General features: G+C 35.0%; 2 protein-coding genes across 3 annotated transcripts; one reads left to right on the forward strand and one right to left on the reverse strand.

Moving 5' to 3' along the window:
• Positions 1–191: 191 nt before the first annotated feature.
• Positions 192–7195, reverse strand: bend7 (BEN domain containing 7). Its single transcript, XM_032578322.1, is given in 12 exon segments — positions 192–850; positions 1229–1246; positions 1249–1329; positions 2459–2520; positions 2600–2717; positions 3410–3517; positions 3811–4145; positions 4221–4281; positions 4283–4339; positions 5077–5435; positions 6212–6289; positions 6754–7195. Coding segments are annotated over 12 exon segments (1530 nt in total). The 5' UTR covers positions 6818–7195; the 3' UTR covers positions 192–661.
• A 1341-nt stretch (positions 7196–8536) lies between these two features.
• On the forward strand, positions 8537–17150 carry prpf18 (PRP18 pre-mRNA processing factor 18 homolog (yeast)). Of its 2 annotated transcripts, XM_032549267.1 has the most exons (11): positions 8537–8677; positions 9530–9607; positions 9954–9980; positions 11677–11778; positions 11867–11980; positions 12127–12273; positions 12455–12523; positions 13241–13381; positions 13482–13553; positions 13631–13786; positions 16553–17150. In XM_032549267.1, the coding sequence occupies exons 1-11, from the start codon at positions 8612–8614 to the stop codon at positions 16631–16633; spliced, it is 1053 nt and encodes a 350-aa protein (XP_032405158.1). In that variant the 5' UTR covers positions 8537–8611; the 3' UTR covers positions 16634–17150. The 2 variants fall into 2 exon arrangements, with proteins under 2 accessions (XP_032405158.1, XP_032405168.1); XM_032549277.1 differs by lacking the exon at positions 9954–9980 and having other exon boundaries at positions 8538–8677.
• The last annotated feature ends 2911 nt before the right edge of the window (positions 17151–20061 follow it).

The raw sequence follows: 20061 nt of genomic DNA on the forward strand, positions 1-20061 counted from the left end.
CTGATTACCTTAATGATAAGAAAATAAATTAATGTTGGAAAATGTATTTTATTGGTACAGTGATAACCATCTTATGTAGAGTGAAATATATTTAAAGGAAAAATACTTATGTTTTGCACAATATTGAAAAGATCTGCTTTAATAACCATTTGTTAAGGTTTCAGTAATAATAAAAAAAACATAGACAGACCTTGACATATTTATTCATTTATTCAGATAAAACCCCATCAGTCTATTTTTAATTCCAAAAATGTACTAAAAATACATCACATTTAAATACTATACTTTCCAAACAAGGTGGATGATGCACTGCACATTACACCCACTGAAGTATTGGTCACTTAAAAGGCACAATTCACAATATAGAACATCTTAAAAGCTATAGTCTCTGGACAATAAATGTATCATATTTTGTATCATATGTACTTTGTATTTTGCAAGTCTTATCCTTTTTAGTACCATCATAAAAACATTTGAAAGTGTTTTTTTTATTTCTATGGTTTTAACTTCAGGTCATTTTTCAGTTTTCGTTACCTCTTCTATATAATGACTCAGTATCCCAGATCCTGGTGGTTTAGTCTGTGCCCTGATGTAAACTCCAGCAGGCACATATGTACAATGTGTAATTTACTGATAGCAGATAATTAATTTGATCATTCTGTTACCTTTTGTTGTGCAGTTCAAATTGTTTATCACTGATATAAAGGAAAGACAGAGGGTGACAAATGAATAAAGCCAGAGAAATATTAAAGATAAGCTGATCTGCTGCCAGGCAATAGTGGCAGCTGATGAAATCAGTCATGTTTAACAATTTCTGCTCATCACTTTCAAACCTGTTAAAAATGAAACCCTGTAGAAAAAAGACAAAAAAACAAATTAATATGCTTTATAATATTTCTGAAAAAGAAATCTGTGTAACCATGAGCAGCAGTTCTGAAACTAGGAAAGCTATGGGTACAATATAGAGGGAATATTGTGCATATTGGGAATATAATTAGCTGACATTTTAGAAAGCTGCATGAAAATGTCAAACGTCATAGAAAGAACATAGCAAAGACTTGTGAGTTAACGAGGGAGACCAGCCATAGTAATTTGTGGATGTGTTATGACAGTAAATGAGATCAAGTTAAAGCCATTGTTTGCTCATAATGTGTCTGAGCAAACACATTATGTAATTGTAACAACATTTACAGGTACAAAATGGATGAAATCAGTACAGCATCATCACCTGCTGTAAATGTGTGTGAAAGCCATCCAGTTGTGGGCAGACTCATGTGAGGTTAGTACTTGTAGATGGTTCATTTGAGTTTTCCTCAGCATCTGCAGCATCTGTTGAGACAAGAACAAAAGTGATTGGTATACTTTGCCTTCACTTGAATATCAGGGAGTGTACCATAAATATTTTTCTTGAAGTATTACTTAAATATAATATTAAATATTTTTTATGTAGTCTACAATACTATGAAAAAAATATTTTCACTCAGGTTTCTTCTGATTTTTGCTTTTTTTGTCTACTGAAATGTTTCAGATGATCAAGCTTTCCAGAAACATCTTGATGCTCTGTAGATTGCTGAGACACTGGAAAGGATTTGGTTCTGTAAGAGTTGGTGTAAAACTAACAGCATTACAGAAAATAAAATGAAACTGACAAGTCAAAAATTGCAGTGGCCCTATAAAAGTTAAACTATCTGGATGGATCTGGATGACTTGTGATAACTGATAAAACCATGAAGTCTCTGGTCTACCAGAAAATCTTGAATCCGCTGTAGCAGACGCACATTTATGCAGCACTATAGTGATACCAGTCACACAAGCAAGTTCACATCTGAATAGCTCAAAATAACCAAATTGAGGTCTTTGCAGTTTTTTTTTCAAAATTGATGACATGGAATGACCATAAACTGTTGTGATTCATTGGTCTTTGTGTTAGGATTTTAATTTTGATTTTGAGGCATTGTTATTTTGGGATTTTTCTCTCACTAAGTCTTCAGTTATTTATTGGGTAATTAATTCAGTTCCCAAGTCACTAATCACCTCTCCAGCAGATTCAGTCCCATGTGTTTCTTTAATTTTGTACAGGAAATTCTGGCTGTACTCCCATGCTACCAGTTCCTTTCAAATTCTTCTCTCTATGTTTTTCCTCTGCTTTTATAAGTTTTTGGATGTTTTTTCATTAAACACTCTTATTTGCAAATACTCTATCTGTCTACCTGAAAGAAGAAAATGAGGGCAAATACTTTTTTATGATATTATATCGGTGGCAAGCTAAGAGTGTACATGAATGGGTGACTGACTGAATGTAGCGTAAAGCGCTTTGGGGTCCTCTGGACTTGATGCAGTGCTCTACAACTACAGGCCATTTCCCATTTATTTGCATTCAAAAAAACAAGATTTATGACAGAAAACCTCGTTTCAGCCTTCTTCTGGCAAGTTTGATCTGATCTTGAAGGATCTGTACCCAGTCTCGTGGTCCAGGCAACTTCTCTACTCTGTGTTCAGTGCAGTATTTCTCTGTAAACACTGGACACAAATTACACAAACATGTAGAAACAAATTGTGCTTTCTATAGTAACTTCTTTTGTATGTATTTGTCCCTCACCTTTAATAGCACCCACAATGTTCTGGTCCAAGCCCTTACGGTTGTCGTTGAGCCCTCGCTTCCTTTTACCATTTGGCAGAGAATTGGCCAAAGTAGCATCATCAAAGAAGGCACACACCTAACAACACAGTACAGAATTGGGAAAACAAATATTCTATCATAACAGCTTTTTATATTTTTCACATTTCTTTTAGATTATTCTAATTATTTAATGGTCAGCATGGCTATTGATATCACATCTTGTGCATTGGTAGTAAGTTTTCATGTAAGCCACTGCTACGCCTTGTTCTGTGTGAGCTCACAAAAACAAATCTTTAAACTAAATGACCAACTGTCAGCTAGAAATGCAGGGTCCTTATGAAGTAACTTGCCAGTACTTCTCCGATGATTCACCCTTATAGGTAAAACAAATATTTCTAATCATTATGCAGTAATACAATTGTTATTTTTCAAAATTGATTTTATTCTAGGATAAGACTAAAATTGTTCATTTGTTCATTAAATTGGATGTCATCGATCACTGGCTAAAAATGTTACCGTTACTCTAAACATATTGATTTTAAAAATACTTTAGCGGGTAAAGTTTCTGCAGAAAACTATTTTTGCATTTGACAAAGCAGCTTCTGTAACCAAAACATTATTTTTTGCTGAGAAATAAGGCAAGTTATTTTTATGTTTGCAAGTTATTTTTATGATTGAAACACTTAAAGAAATATTGTGTGAGGTTGTCATCAGCCATGACAGGAATAATACTAGCCATTTCCTAACATTAAGGTGTTACTGTTAATCTTAAAAACTATGGATACATACCAGCTTCCGAAACAGCAAGCTGCCAGAGCGTGTATAGTTGACCAAAATGGAGTCCAGCTGGGCCTTTGAGATAAATACATCGTAATCCTCCGCAAGGCGAACGTCAGACTGTGATGGAGTCAACAACAAAATATAAATGCATTAAATATAGTCCGTAACTGAAATATTACAGAAATATCTTAATAATAACATGAGGATGGTATTGCAAAACTTAGGAAATTGACAAGTACCCTCATGGTGTTCCACAAAAGAAAACAGTACAATGAATTTTCTATACCTGTAGCTTATAAACAGCTTTAAAAAAATGAGGCCTTAATGTTAGACTGCATGGAATAAAGGACAGCAACAAATTTAGAACAGTAAACTCAGACGATTACCTGTTTCTAAGCGCAAGTTATTACCTCTAATGCCTGATGTCCACCAACTGCATTCAGAAGTGGACTGTGTGTGCCAGAGTCTGCTATCTGATCATTCCTAGATGGCGGCTCAGAAACATCACAGGAGATCATAGATGAGTCGAGTTTCTCACATTCCTTTTTCTTCGCAGCTTCTGGGGGTGAAGTTTTCAGAGTCGAACCCCCTGGAGAAAAAAGAGCCGTTGTTCCGGTGCCACAGAGATTCAGTGGAGCCACCTTATAAATAGGTCTTCTCTTCTGAGAGGTGCGGAGTGGAGAAGAACTCAGGCTGATGTGAGGCTGGCATGATGATTTAGCGTGTTCCCGCCTTTCAAATGTTCCTAAAACAAAAATAGCACATTATGTTTTCATTGTCTCAGTTTCCTTTTTCAGTGATATCCACATGTTCTGCTGACCTTTCTGAGTCTGCATCAGCCTCCTCATTGCACGAAGCTCGTGCAATATCGCCTGCAAGGTGTCCTTTACAGTTACACATGCAGCAGGGGGTTTCTGGCACAGCAGGACATGAGCTCATCTGTTGGAAAGTCAGGAGTGCTCACATTTGTTATTTTTCACTTACTTACATAGTTTACTTTAAGTATGTTTCCGTTTCCATACATCTGTGAACTACAAACATTTAAAAGGGAATTAGTAACATTTCTACAAGATCTTGAAGTCCCTGTTTCTTTTGCATCAGAAACAGGGACTTCTGTTTCTGTTTTTTAAAAACTCTACATGCCTCTTTAACTTTTCTACTTTTGTCACATCACAATCACAGAATTGGAATTTGAAAGTAGTGTATAATTGTGAGGTGAAAGGTAATAATGTAAACGATTATTTTATTATGGTGTTAGTGCAGACCACTTTCTAATGCCGTGTGTTGTATTCAGGCATAGTCTGGTATACAATTACCTCCAGAAATCCCCTAAATACTACACAGAGTTAATCAGACTGTAATTTATTGCTTTATTGTTATAAAGACTTTTTAAAAATTGCAGCTGCAATTGCAGCAATAGCTAGGTGCTAGAAAAGACTCAGATCAGTTTATAAACTTTTATCTATTAAAAAAAAGAAAAGAAATTCCATTAAAAGTCTATTTTCTTTCCACTTCACAATTATGAGTTACTTAGTATTACTCTGTCACACAAATACCAATATTATGCATTTAAGTTTGAGGTTTTATTGAGATGATGAATGTAAAAAAGTTAAAGGGGTTTGGAAGCATCACATGTTCATTGATTTTTGTTTTCTTCTTTAGAAATCGCCTGACACCAAACCTTTTGTTTCATTGGGTTTTATTAAATCCTTTGTGGTGCTGACAGTCCTGAGCACCCTGGAGCGGGTACTGTACTGGCTGCAGGCTTGACCATTAGGGATTGACGTTGATTCGGATGAGGGTGGAAGCTCTGGGTCTCCTGGAGAGCTCCAGCTTTGGTACTGGTTGTCTTCTGACACAACAGGTAAAATTGGAGGTGTGTGCATACAGTTCAGTTGGCTATCCTGGGGCTCTTTTGTTGATCTGTTCTGCTCGACACCCAAACGCTGATAGACTCTCCCAGTCTTGTCACCCAGGAGCCTCATCATTCCAGTGATTTGTTTCTTGATTTCCATGCTCTCTTCGCCCATCCAAACTACATAAAGATGATATGAGGGTGAATATAGTTTGTGGCACCTGCCACAGCAAGGGTTCACACGAATTATTGACTTCAAAATTCTATACTGCTCCATAATATGTTTTGTCCTGTTTACTTTGATGAGATAATGGTTTCTTCATTGCAAAACATTCTCCAAGTTTGGGTTTAATATTTTCATAAAGTCATGGAACAACAAAACCCTGAGATAAAGGGTAATTTAACTTTTTAACTCGCTGATTGTCATATACTTAATACAGATCCTTCGAAAATGTGATTTTTGATCATATTCTAGAAAGTAAAAATTTCAGTTCTTTGCTTGGCATTTTAACTGAAATATAACTTTTAGTCCAATTTAACTCAGTTAAAGGATCTAAAGGCTAAATATATAAATGTACCAATCAGGATTTTTCTGATGGATGCCAATTTCCTATTTTTTTGTATGTACTGAAAAAAGAAAATAGTATACAACTAAAGCGGAGCCTTATCACAATAGGAAAATAAACGAGTAAGTAAAAATTTAACTGAACATAGGTTGATTCATTGGGACATCTATTGCTAATAAAAGTAACAAAATGGAGCAGTGATGCAAGACAATTTTCAGACTTGATGTGCTATCAAAGAAATATTGTATCTTATTGCATATTGCCTTTTTCTTTATATTTTTTTATTCTCCCTTTGTATTTTTTCATACTTAAATGATGCAATCACATTTCATACTTTTTAGGTTTTCCAAGTGCCGCACAATCTAAAAACATCTTTGAAATGATCCGAACCTTGAGGCACGGCAGCATCTTTACTCTGACCATTGGCATCTCTGCAGCTGGAATTTATCCCATATGAAGAGCCGAAATCTAGATATGACAGAAAAGAGTAGGAAAACATGTGACTGTAGCTTAATTGAGTCGACGAAGCTTTTCAGATTGATGGAGTGTGAGGAGCAGAACACTCCCTCCTCCCATCCCATGCAGGAACCACCTGTGGGTAGCATAAAGTAGTTCTCACAAAAGTGAGCAATTTCGGCTGTAGTTATCAGATTACTAATGCGCAACAGATGATCGCATATTATTTTGCTCTGTCTAGGTAATTACTGATAATTTATTTACAGGAAGACAAATGTCACATTGCCGTCTCCTTTTTTCATTATTTTTGCTTCTGCTTTAATGGTTACATCTTCACGGTCAGGTGTGTAAAAATCGATCGACAGATCTGCTGCAATGTCGTGGCCATCGCTTTTGTCTGCGGATGGTCTGTGCTTGGCACCCGGCGCCAGACAAACAGCCAGACACACAGCGCAGGAGCGCGTCTAGCAGCCTACCTTCATCCGTGACCAGTTTGAAGCTCTGCGACTTCCGTCTCCTCTTCCTTTCCCCAAACTCCATCTTCAAGAGAATGATTCAGAAAGTCGAGCAATGGGAAAATCTCTCACCACAACGCCAAATCAGTGCCTGCAGCCTATAGGACGCACTCAGCGCAACAATCACTGTCCGTCTGCTTTATTAATCAATTATTTTCCTCCTCAGGCTGTGCTTTGGATCTTGGACATCGGATGATTCTCGTCGTTTTGGACTTAATTTACCCCGAAAACGCTGTTGCTGAACGTGATCTCCTTTCCCAGCATGACGCTGCTCTTTCCCTTTCGCCATGTAAATACATTAATGACTTTAATATTAAAAATTCGTCGCATATCCCTTTGCGCCACCTGATGGTATGTTTCATTTAGAAGGTCGAGTAACACATTTCCCAGTGTGCAGAGTGTAGATTGGAATTTAAACTAAAAGAAAGCTCTGACAAATAGATAAATGAATGAATAAATAAATAAATAAACAAATAATACCTATTATTATTATTATTATTATTACATCTGAATATTATCTTTTCACTTTCACTTTCTAAATGTCGATTTATCAATACTTTATTCTGTTCTATATATTAGGAAAACAACATGCTCAAATTAATTAAGTTGTTAAAAGATTATACTCGTAAACAGCCACATGTAAAAAGACTATTAATGTGGCAGTATTCTTTGATTTTTTTTAGTCACCAGAAGTTTGAAAGATTTAAGTGTGATTAGTGTTACTTAATAACCTTTTTAAGTTGTGTCACTATAAGTTACAGGGTTGTTGCTTTTTCCTTGTAATCATCTGGAGAGGATAACACTGTTAAATTGGGTTTTATCTTAAAAGGCTGAATTCTCACATAGGTTACACAGCAGGTATATCGTTCCCCATACTGAGTTTTTTTTTAAATATAGTAATACATCTAGCACAATTTATCTTGTTTTTCAATGCTTTAACAAATTTGTTCTTGCTTTTACTGTAACATGGTTAAAGTCTGTGTAAATAATTATAGTCTTCTGCTTCACAGTGCCTTGTAATAGTACTCTTTACACAATTTGTCAAACTTCAACCTAAAACTTTAATTTAACATTTAAAAATTGCAGCATACCACTCTGCAAGTCTTTTAGGAAAAGTTTAGAAAATAACTCAAAACAGCCAGATTGGATAAATAGAGTCTGTGAACAAGTGACATTTTCGGTTTAAATAATTCAGAATTTAGGAGTAAGGTATTGAGGTTCAGTTATTGTGAATTCCTTGCATAAATTGGAATTAAAGGAAATTACTTAGCCAATTGCAAACAAAGATGCAACAGTCAGATGTAAAATGAAGCAACTGTGAAGTTAAAATTAATAGTCAAGCTATATGTTAAGAAAACCTCTCTATATCCTGAAGAAGTTCAGTCCTGATATTTTTATAGTACTCAACTGAAGGTGAGGCAGCTTAGGAAAAGTCGTATAATCAAGAAAGAATATGAGACCATATCAAGGATGAGATTTGGTTCCCGATATGTAAGTAGCACACACTTAAAACGTTCAACAAACATGTACAGATTATTGTGAGTTTGTAGAGCGTGTATTATTATATATGTGTATATTAGATATACACATAGTAGAGGAATATAAGTCACAAATGTTCTTGAGAATACGAGTAAATGTTAAATTAATGAAAGAAAATGACATTCTTTATTATGATAGAAAATAGTTTCAGCCATACTCCACTTCAGACGGTGGCGGTAATGCACCTAAAAGCTGCTTGCCAACCGCTGCGAAGCAGGAAGAAGAAGAAGACGAAGAAGACGAAGAAGAACATCAAAAAAGAAGCTCTCCGTAAAACAAAATGGATATACTAAAAGCCGAAATAGCAAGAAAGAGGAAACTTCTGGAGGAAAAACAGCTTGTTGATGTGAGTATTAGGAGATATTACTATTTTCTAAGTTTAGTTTAATATTAGCCTAGCTTTTGTTAGCTAGCGCTAATTAAGCTAGCTTCTTTCTAGAAAGGTCGTTTTTTTTAATGTCAGATCTGTCAATACATACCCAACAGTGCTGCAATAGGTATCTTACATGTTTAAAAACATTCAAACGCTATACGCTTTGAAGTAAACCTGTTTCCGAGTATTTACTTATACCAAAATATGATTAGCATTGTTTTGTAACTTTAAAATAGTTTTATCAAAACTACATACGGTGTTGCGACGTTAGCTTAGGCTTTATTTGTGTCATAATTATCAATATTCGCTACACTGCTGCAATTGCAAATAATATTTATGATTATATGTAAAGAAATACAATCATGGGTGTTTTTGAAAGATCTATAGTTATCTTTTGTTAGTGTATGATTCAGTTAAAGATTTAACATGAATCAGGTTTCTTAATCAACTTTTCAATTTTATGTCGTCAAACTGAGTATAACTGTTTCATCTTTAGGCGAAAGAAAAAGTTAGTTTGAGAAGTGTTCTAATAATCTTCAATGAGCCGAAAATGTCACTATTATAATCTCACTCTACTGTCTGTTTTTGTTATTCTAAGCATAAACTGTGATAGTAAAATAAACACATTTTTGTGTTTTTTTTTTTTTGTTAGTTGTAAAGTTCTGCAAAGGCGACATTTTCTATTTATTATCTAATTGCATGCTATGAATGTAAATAAAAAAAGATTAGTTGAGTTGTCTTGACTCTGTAGGGTTACCCTGTGATGAGTGTTTTCATTTACACCTGTATGGATAGTCCTTTAAGTAATAACTGATCTTTTTCCAGGAATCCAGAAAATGCTTTAAAAGGGCTGATCTCGTACGGAAGGAAAAAGAGGAGTACTTTAAGAGATGCGGATACAAGGTAAACATTTTAGCATATTTTTTGACCGTGTTTACTTTCACATGCTGACACATCTGAGTAATTTTATCAATTTTGTCTCGAGCATTGCTGTAAAATTCTACATTACTTACTTAGTGTAAATATTTATACTTGTAAACAGTGCTGCCATCTCACCAGGTCCCTCTTGAAAAAGAGACTGTAGCTCTCAATGAGGTTTTTTATCTGGTTAAATAAAGGTTATTATTATTATTATTATTACATTCTCTAGAAACCAAACTAAGGCCACGAACGTCTGTTCAGGTCTGCATTAGTGTTGTGTTCACTGTGTTGTTTTTCTGCAACCTACCTCTGCTGCCTGCACCTGTAGGTTCAGACAGAGACTCCTAAGAGCCAGGTATGGGATTGCTCAGTGAAAGTAGCAAACAGGATGCATGATGAAAGGATAAAAACACTGTGTCCCAAAAGCTTCATCTTCCTTGGCATCTTCTTTGGTTACTGGGGATTAAAAGAAACTGTAAATTAGTAATTGTTTTCTGGATGTTTTAATTCAAGACAATTTTTGTCTAAAATTGTTAAAGTTACAAAACTATTTGTTAGAAAGTAAGTAGATAAGGGAAGGAAGAAACAAAGCTTAGATGGGACACAGCCTGATTTTGTATTTTAATTTGGAATATTGGTTTAAAACAAACAGTTATCTGGTCAAGCTTTGCTTTTATTATGCAAATTATTTTTAAAAAGATGGAATTTTAGACCAACTACAAGTGGCCTTAAGAATTATTTGTTATTTTTGCAATCCCTTCAAAATTGTTTCCCCAGAATTCAAAACACAAAACTCATTGTTTTCTTGATGTAACAATGGATTATATTTAGTTAGTATTTTCTTGGGAAACGTCTTGTTACCATTTTATAGTTGGTCTTTTAGACTGTGCATCTAAAACCACAATCTGAAAGGCTGCAATGCATGTGTGCATTAATGCATGATTTGATATCTTCTTTTAGTTTTCATTTTCCCACTTTACACTAAATTTGCTTTAGTTTCAATTTGGATTTTGAGTGTGCAAACAATGTCATAGTGAAAGTCTTTAATTTAAATATTTGATAAACAATCCATTGCAAATGTTTTCATATCCCCTGAGGTTTTTCACATCATATAGCCCACAAATTTCAATGTGTTTTTCTTTGATTTTATGTGAAACACCAATAAAATGTAGAGTAAACAGAAAGGAAAATGACCTAAAGTTTCAGAAACATTCATAAATAAAAATCTGAAAAGTTTACCATGCACTTGTTTTCTATGAACATTAATTTTTGCCGGTTTCCACAGACTATTAGTTGGATGTATATTTGTACCATGACTGGTACATTGTGATTCATTCATATGTTTTGATATAAGCTTTATGTTTAGGTTCCTTGCCCTGCAGGTCAAATCTCCTCCATAATCTTAATCTTTTGGGTTTTATTTCTGTTCTGCTTGCCAGTGGAAGAAGAATATTTCCAAAGCATCATGCTGCCATTATCATGTTTCCCCATGGGAACAGCATGTTCTATGGGGTGTGTAGTGCTCTACCATGTTTTGCATGTAGATTAAAAGATACATGTTGCCTCTAGGCTGCTTATTTGATCAGCCTATTATTTATTATATATTTAGGGGGATCACAGCAAAGAGAGCAAAGAAAAAAAAAAACCTAACACAAAATCTTATAAACTGCACATCATTTTCCTTTCTCTTCATAAATATGTATTGTGGTGTTCTGTCACATAAAATATCACTAAATTACATTGAAGTTTGCAAATGTAATGTGGCCAATGTGAAAAGCCCAAGGAAACCTCTGCGATGCGCTCTGTTGAACTGTTGTGGCTGTGTGAGGTTAATATGCCGAAGTGAATTTGAATTAATCTAGGACAGAGTCTTCATTTGAGCCGACATAACAATAACACTTTTTGCACATATTTGTTAATCAATTTTTTAAATTAATTATTTTTTTTGCATTTGTTGGAAGAGAACAAACTTTCCCTATGATGAATTTATCAGTGTTACCCAGCGTCATTCAGTAATCAACACATTTCTGTTCATCCATGCTGTCCTGAAGCTTGATAAAGCAGAAGAAAATGAGCCGTCCACTTCAGCTAATCCAGTGTTGGAGCTTGAATTGACAGAGGAGAAGCTGCCAATGACTCTGTCACGACAGGAGGTCAGTCAGTCAGTCAGTCAGAATAGCATAATTTCCTGCCTTTCAGTACTCTTGTTCTTAAATGTTGTCCGTTGCTCTATTTGTGCAGGTAATTCGACGACTTCGAGAGCGAGGAGAACCAATCCGATTGTTTGGAGAATCTGATTATGACGCTTTTCAGAGACTCCGGAAAATTGAGATCTTAACCCCAGAAGTAAACAAGGTAAAATATTTAGGAAACAGAAGCAGTACCACTATTGTTCTAAAATTCTAGAAAGCTCCAAAATAACCCCACTCTGTGCTGAGTATTGAATTTATTTTAGATTTGGTCACTACTCTGATATGTTTTTGTTTTTTCACCATTTCCAGGGTTTGAGGAATGACCTGAAAGCTGCCATGGACAAGATCGACCAGCAGTACCTGAATGAGATCGTTGGAGGAACAGAGTCAGGGGAACCAGACACACAACACGACCTGAAAGTTCATGAAGAAAACACCACTATAGAAGAGCTTGAGGTATAATACTTATGAAAGTGTAGGAGGAATAAAATAATTCCAGTGACTGTCTTTCATTCAAATTAAATTGTATGAGCTTATGTATTTCTTTTTTATGAATGAATTACTATACAATGTTGTTTTGTTAACCAGAGTAAAAAAAAAAAAAACATATTGTCATATTATTCAAATTCGATCATAGGCTCTTGGGAAAACCTTGGGCACGGGGGATGACAGTGGAGATCAGGACGTCATTGCCAAATTTTTAAAGGTAAGGTAAAAAAAAAGACTCCTATTTTTGTCTAGAGGGAGCTGTTGGATAATATTTCCACAGTTTGATTCACTATATCGTCTTAATCCACCTCCTTAATACATATTCAATTGAAATTCAATTATCAATTTAACTTAATTATAAGACTCAGCTGTAGGACATGTAAAGCTCACCTAATCCCTGTCTAAGATCTCTGCTATAGTCCTGGATCTGGAAAAAGGGGCAAGATTAATGTGCATGAAATTAACACTGTTAATTAATAGACCACATTTTTCTTTTACATAGAAAAGTTATCAAACAGTTTACACATAAAGCAATACATGGTTCTGTGCTCATTTATTCAAAAGTGAAGAACTACTACCTAATTTTTCCAGTTTGAGTCTGTCAACTAAACATGTTTTACTTAGCTTTGCTTGGAGTTATATAATGCTGTGACTTTATTTTGAAGTTTGTCTTGTTCACTCGTTACCACTGTATAAAACACTATTTGTTTTCATAGTCATGTAAGAAATCTTATTTAAATTGTTTGTAACTTAAGCGGTTGTTTTATGTTAGCTATGTTATGTTTTATGCCACATTACTGAGAATATAGCCTTTTTACAGCTTATGTAGTGTTAAAACGTACCTGCTGCTACTGTCTTGATGAGAACTTCAATAAATGTGATAGTCCTAGTGAGTTTAGAGTTGTTTTCAAACAGATTGCATTTGGTGTTGTAGTTTCTTCTTGGTGTTTGGGCCAAAGATCTGAACAGCCGAGAGGACCACGTGAAGCGCAGCGTTCAGGGAAAGCTTGCCAGTGCAACACATTCACAGACCGAGTCTTACCTTGAGCCCCTCTTCAAGAAGCTCAGGAAGAAGGTACTGCTTTTTAAAATAAAATATTAAAATCAGACTACTTCTGAGCTTATATGACAGGTGGAATTATTTTTCTGTCTTTATTTTTTTAAATTTATTTCAGAATTTACCTTCTGACATTAAAGAGTCGATCACAGACATTATTAAGTTCATGCTGGAGAGGGAATATGTTCAGGTAAGTTAGCAGTTCACATTTATTTTGACTACTGTATATGCATGACTGCATGTTTTAACAACCAATTTTCATTGCAGGCTAATGATGCATACCTACAGATGGCTATTGGTAATGCTCCCTGGCCTATTGGTGTGACCATGGTGGGTATCCATGCCCGTACTGGACGAGAAAAGATCTTCTCCAAACATGTTGCCCATGTTCTTAATGATGAAACACAGAGAAAATATATTCAGGTGAGTAAAGTAATTCCCAAAATGAAGGTATAGGTAAAAAAATAAAAGGAATAAGAAAGAAATGCACTCTGAGAATTTTGTTATATACTTTAAGATAACCTGTCTTAGTAATGACAGATTCAAGACACTTGTATGATTTTTGTCAGTACTATATGCTGTAAGACTGCATGCATCACGATGTTCCCACCTTTACTTTTTGCATGGAGTTCTCATATACAACCGAGCATGCTGTATGCAATTACATCCAAGAAGTTTATCTTTGGCTTTATCTAACCTGTCAGTGTTTCCTATTATTTCACTGGCTTTTCAAAATCATCTACAGCACAGTTTAAACATTTGCACCATGTTCTATTTTTTCTTTGCAGTAAGTGTCCATGGAGACCGTTGTTTTTTGATTGGATTATTTTATTGATTTCATGAGGGGAAAAAAATGCCCCTGCTATTTCTACGTCTTTCTAAAGCTCTCTGTGGGTGCTTCTAGGCTCTTGAACAACACTTTTGATTAGACTTTTGACAGAAATCTTATAAAAGGCACTTGGTTGTGATTGATTTATAGTGAAATTAGGTTTTTTTCACCTTTTGTTTTATGGCTTCAAAAGCTATCTGGAACATTTAGCATCATGACTTCTTTGTGAACTTCTCATTGAGTCTACCAATCATATTATTCTGTACAATACCTTGGTAATGACACCTTTATAATTGGTGCCTTGGCTTTCATTGGTTTTTTGCACATACCTCTCCATGTGTTCGATATTTGTTCTGTGTCACTCCAATTTTTCACCCAGAACTTTACCTTTGAACTAATGAGCTTGTGCTACATACATAAAATATTAACTTTAGAGGACATATTGCCTCTGGACAATTGATATTATTTCCCTCTCGTATTGGATATTTCATAAACAGAAAGCATCAGATATCAACCATGAAACGGCTCTTTTTATCGGACATGAAGTAATTTCTCATTTTAAAGCAGTCAATCGACTCCACTCCACCACTTTCCCTTCCCATGTTGTCAAGTTTTCAACACTTCACATTTCAGAGAACAGAGATGTCAGACCAGCGCAGAGCAAACTGATTACTTTACAGACAGTTCTAGTCTCAGGTACATACATGAACACTACTGCAATCTCACCCTGAGGTCTGACTGGCTGTAAGTCAGAGAGATTATGAAACACTCAACATTTTAGACCATTAAAACTCTTCAAGGGCTTCTGTTAACATGCTAAACATTAATAATACTTATGGAGAGAAACAAGGTGACATTCATAAGACAAGGTAAAGGACTGCTGAATCAACGGTTTTCTCACAGCATCTATATTTTGGTTTAGTGTTTTTTTTGTTAAATAAATTATATAATTATTCAGTTCTGAATATGAATAGGAATGTCCTACAGTGATTGGTTCTGAGTGAAACTCAATTCACAAGACCTGTTGTTGTTTACTGTCTTTAAACATTTATAATTTATTTATGTAAGCAGAAGTTGGAAAATTGTATTGTTTTGTTAATTAATTATAGAAATTTAGATTTTATGCTATTAGAATGACACTCAAAGTGGAAATAAAAAGACTTCTTCAGCTTTGTTTGCATGTGACTACCTGGAGAATAATTAAAATAATGTGTGCTATGGGCCAAATGATCAGTAAATCATTTCAAAACTGAGAGGAAAACGTTTAAATCTGCCCTACAAATTTTGCTGCATGGAAACATGGGCAACTGTAGCAAAATGTCAGTTTATAGGAGACTACAGTTACATATTGCTGTCCCTGGTGACGTGTTGTTAATCTCCTTAGTTAGCTTTATTTTGGGGCATAATGTTGTAACTCTTGTTAAGACAATATATCTGTTGCTGATATTTTACTGTGCGTTAAAGCTACAGAGTTTTTGTGCACAAAGCACAGCATTCAGTTTGTTTCTTTTAGTGCAGTACCACAGTGACCTCGTGTTGGTAAATGTCAGTTTTAAAATAACTCTGATGTTTATCACAGCCTAAAAAAAGTCTTGTTTGGGACATGGTTGTTGAAATTCAATAACAGATGACAATCTGCTGTTAACAGTAAACAAAAATACTTGAGCAGACTCATTTTGACTTCCTGGTTTCTCGGTACTCGAATGCATCATGAGTCTAAGCTGAATTTAGGGCTGAATAAAGATAAATAGTTTTGATAATAATTTTGAGCTTCAGCACGTAATTGTTTGGAGCAAGGCTTCAGTACCAAAGTGCTACTGATATAAAAATAAATCAGAATGATGATTTAAGCTCAGAAATTATTTATTTTGAAATATTTCTTGCTTTATAATAAAATGCAATCAGTTGTTCACTGTCTCTGCATTCCAGGTGAGGGATTGCTCGATGCCTTCAGATGGGTTCCCTTAGAAAACTTTTATCATATTGGCTTAATAAGCTGAACGTAACGGTATTGCTCTATTATTTGGATATAATTAGTATATAAGAAATTGAGTTTGATTCTGTCTATCTTAACTGTATAGTTTGTGTTGTAAAGTGTCTTTAGACTGCATTTGTGGTGAATTGGCATAATATAAATAAACTGAATTTAGTTAAAATTGAGTTAAAATTGAGTTAACTATTACTTTTGAGTTATATTTTAGTTTATACGCTAAAAAAATGACTCTTCTTTTAAACATAATAAAGCTTATTCATTCTTAGTAACTATAGCATTGCTCGTTCCTTGTTCTGAAAGATTAACATGGCCCAAAAATAGACATTATACTTTTTTTTTTTCCAATATTTTTGTGTCTTTCTTACAGGGTCTGAAGAGGCTAATGACTATCTGCCAGAAACACTTCTCAACTGTTCCATCAAAGTGTGTGGAGTACAACGCTCTCTAACATGACAATGTACCTGACAAGAAAATATTTGAGAAACTTTCAATTTAACGTAACAATCTTAAGCGTATTTCTTAGGATTGTTACCTTTATTGAAAACGCATCAGTTAAAACATGATTTGGGCAAGTAAAGGTCAACAACACATAGGCAGAATTATGCCAGTTTTAAAATGTACCAAACATAACATGCTTATTTTGTATGCAACTTTTTTTTTTTCCTTTTTACAATGAGAAGATAGTATGTAAATGTTGTGCAACTTATGTTTTCACTTGGACATTTTCATGTGGTGGTATACAAAAGGTAACTTGTAAAGCTAAATGAAAGTGGTGTAAGTTTTATTACACTTTGAGATAATAAACTAATATTAAACGTGATACTTTCTGTTGGTTAATCTCTGTGTACACTTTGAGCAAATATGAAACCCAGTCAGAGTATAACTTCACCTTCTGAGTGAGAGAACAGTTTTGTTTGTATGCACTGCAAATAAAATTCCTTTTTGAGTTATGTTCTGATTTTAAATTGCCAAGATTTTCACTTGTCCTCTGCAGCAGAGCTTCTGAATGGGACTATTTTTAGTCACCAATGTCTGTTTAGTCAATATGAATCATGTGACTATAGGAACAATAAAGGACTCTCTACAGCAAGCTGCTCTACTACCGGGGAATTCATGAGTAACACTTTAACTAGATGTAAATATAATTAAAGAACACTGTTATATTTTTCAGTTTTTAGGAAGATGATGAAAAATGTAATTATTCAAGCAGAAAGTAATTTTTGCTACGACTGAGTGCTTATAAAAGCCCTTTAGTAGTTCAGATGGTAACATCCGACGTCAAATGCTGACCTTATTACTCTACGTAACCATGGCGATGGGATCTGCTTCTTGTGATAGTATGTTCTTGGCTGCCTCAGACCACGTCATTGCAGTTACAGTCTGTCAGTTCTGGACACGTAACCAGAGGCTCATCTGGGCAGGTTGACAGCTGGCATTGCAAATACAAGGAGCTGGTGTTGGATTTTTTTCTGCTCTTGAGTCGACTCCTTTCCTCTTGAAGTCAAACTACGGGCGGAACCACATTTCCTTTAGCAGTCACAGTGGATAAGTATTTGACATAAATAAACTGCCTTATCTGAGGTCAGTGCATTCATCTGTGAAGGTTTTTGCCCACCCGGCCTTGACTTAGAGTAAGCTAAATGTTTTTTATTGTTAGTTTTCTTTTCCCCCTAATCTAATCTGTTGTGTCACTGTTATCCATGTTCTAGGTAAGGCCTTGAAATGTCTAATTCAAAGTGCAGTTCACTGGAAGATAAAGCCTCTCTTTGTTACCTTTCATATATTGGGAAGCTGTGCATTGCACACTTTCTTTGTGTAACAAACAGTGGAACTATGTTATTAAGGTAGGAAACAGAAAAATATTGAATGAAATCCAAATATTGGGATAACTACAAAAAGCAATACACTTTACAGGTATGTTTAAAGATGATATATTGCGATTGCCATATACATATAGTTAATTGTTACATCTGGTTGTCAGAGACTTCCACATATTCATCGTGGGCTTGAATGCCACACATTATTTTTTTTTTTTTCCAGAGTGGACCGATAACAGTGTATAACTTCAATAAATTTTAAAAAAGAAATTGGGTGCCCTATTCAATTTCTTTTTAAAGCCCACGATAGACTAAAAGTATAGATAACAGATTATTCATCTCTTCTAATATTTGGTCAAAAGTCATTTGTCAAACGAGACCGCAATCTATTTTGTAGTTGTCAAGCGAGTTCTGGTGTACTTCTGGATCATCATTTGACTTGTCTAGTTAAACGTATTGTAAAGCTCATTTAAATCTGTTGGTTTTCTGGCACTGACCAGGCTTTAAAGCACAGATAAAGCAAATTACGTTCAGGTCAGGGTTTTCCAAAAGCACTTTCTAACTGTCTTTACCTCTCCAAACGCCACTTTTGATGTGTGTTTGGGGTCATTAACATCCAGTTATGTTTGATTTTAAACCTACTGATGTTGGGAAATAATAAAATTGGTACATATTATTTCTGAATGTGCTTTTGTGTATCATTGAAACTCAGCTCACTGTTTCACCTTACTGTCTTTATATTGCCATTTTCTATTTAATCCAATTTGGTCACATTATTAAGGGATAAAAAAAACCCTCTCCAGAACTAATTGGAGGTCTAGACCTGGTCTTTTGCCTGTGGCCCTCTGGGTGGATGTGAACAAAACGGACAAAGAGGGTTTGTATTCATTATGTTGTGAGAGTTTAGTATTTTTTTGTGTGTGTTTCTGATGACCTCAGGTCTGTACCAAACCCTTCTGGAACTGAGATGGGGGCAGACTGATCCAAACCTGCTCTCTGATCTTTTTTTTGTTCAGGCACAGGAAGCTGTGTTAGGGATCTTCTTGATGCACTTAAATTCAAATCCTCAGGATCCGTGACATTTGTCTCAGTAATTGTCATGCAACCGCATATGTCATGATGGGAAATAAGAGATAAACATGCTGATTTAATTGTTTTCTGTAAGTTCATTCAGATGCTTTACAAATTAACCAACCTTTAGATGAGATTGTGTTAAGCACTCATGTTGTATTTCAAATTAATAAACATCATTTTACTTGTATTAAAAGCACTTTATGTTAGCATGTTGATCATTAGTGGTATTAAATTACCCCTTAACTATATTTCACATCATGTGTATTGATGTGAAATATCAATACACATGTTAACGTTTGTTAACGTTTTCTGTAAAAGCCTCATTAGTCTTCCTGCTAGCAGGGTTTTTTTGTTTTTTTTACAAAAAAACTGCAATTAGAGCTTCACTGCTCTTTTCATGTCAAATGACCAGGCAGTGTGATAGTTGCCAGGCACCTGAGTGGAGGTGAAAACCAATTACTGGTGGAGGTGTAGTGTGTCACACCAGCATGCCTCCCTTCTTTGTCTAGCTCACCCTCGCTTCCTATTCGGATCATTGGCAATGTAAATGGATTTATAAAACCAAGCCCTTTCCAGTCAGAAACAAATACACCTGTGTAAACACTTTGACTTGTATTCAGGTTCATACGCACCTTCGAAATACTGTATAAAATGCATTAACAGAGCTTACAGGTCAAGGAAAGTCACTAGAGAGAGACCAGATTTTTTAAAATAACCATGATTAACATTTTAAAGTGTGAATTTGGATAATATTTTTAATGAGGCCCACACAAGGGTTGTCCACAGAAATGCCCAAGTACCAAAGTGGATAAAGACGGATATAAAAAGTAAAGCAAATATATGATGATGCATTAACCGCAGTGTGTCAATGTTCTTAACAGCCACACCTCATAGGGAAAGAAAAATCTCTTCATACAAATTTGGCCTCGTCTTTTGCTTAGCTATCACCATGGTGACATGTCTTCATTGTCACAGCTTCTTGAAA

The sequence above is a fragment of the Xiphophorus hellerii genome, chromosome 2 (assembly GCF_003331165.1).
Source record: "Xiphophorus hellerii strain 12219 chromosome 2, Xiphophorus_hellerii-4.1, whole genome shotgun sequence".
Classification (NCBI taxonomy): domain Eukaryota; kingdom Metazoa; phylum Chordata; class Actinopteri; order Cyprinodontiformes; family Poeciliidae; genus Xiphophorus; species Xiphophorus hellerii.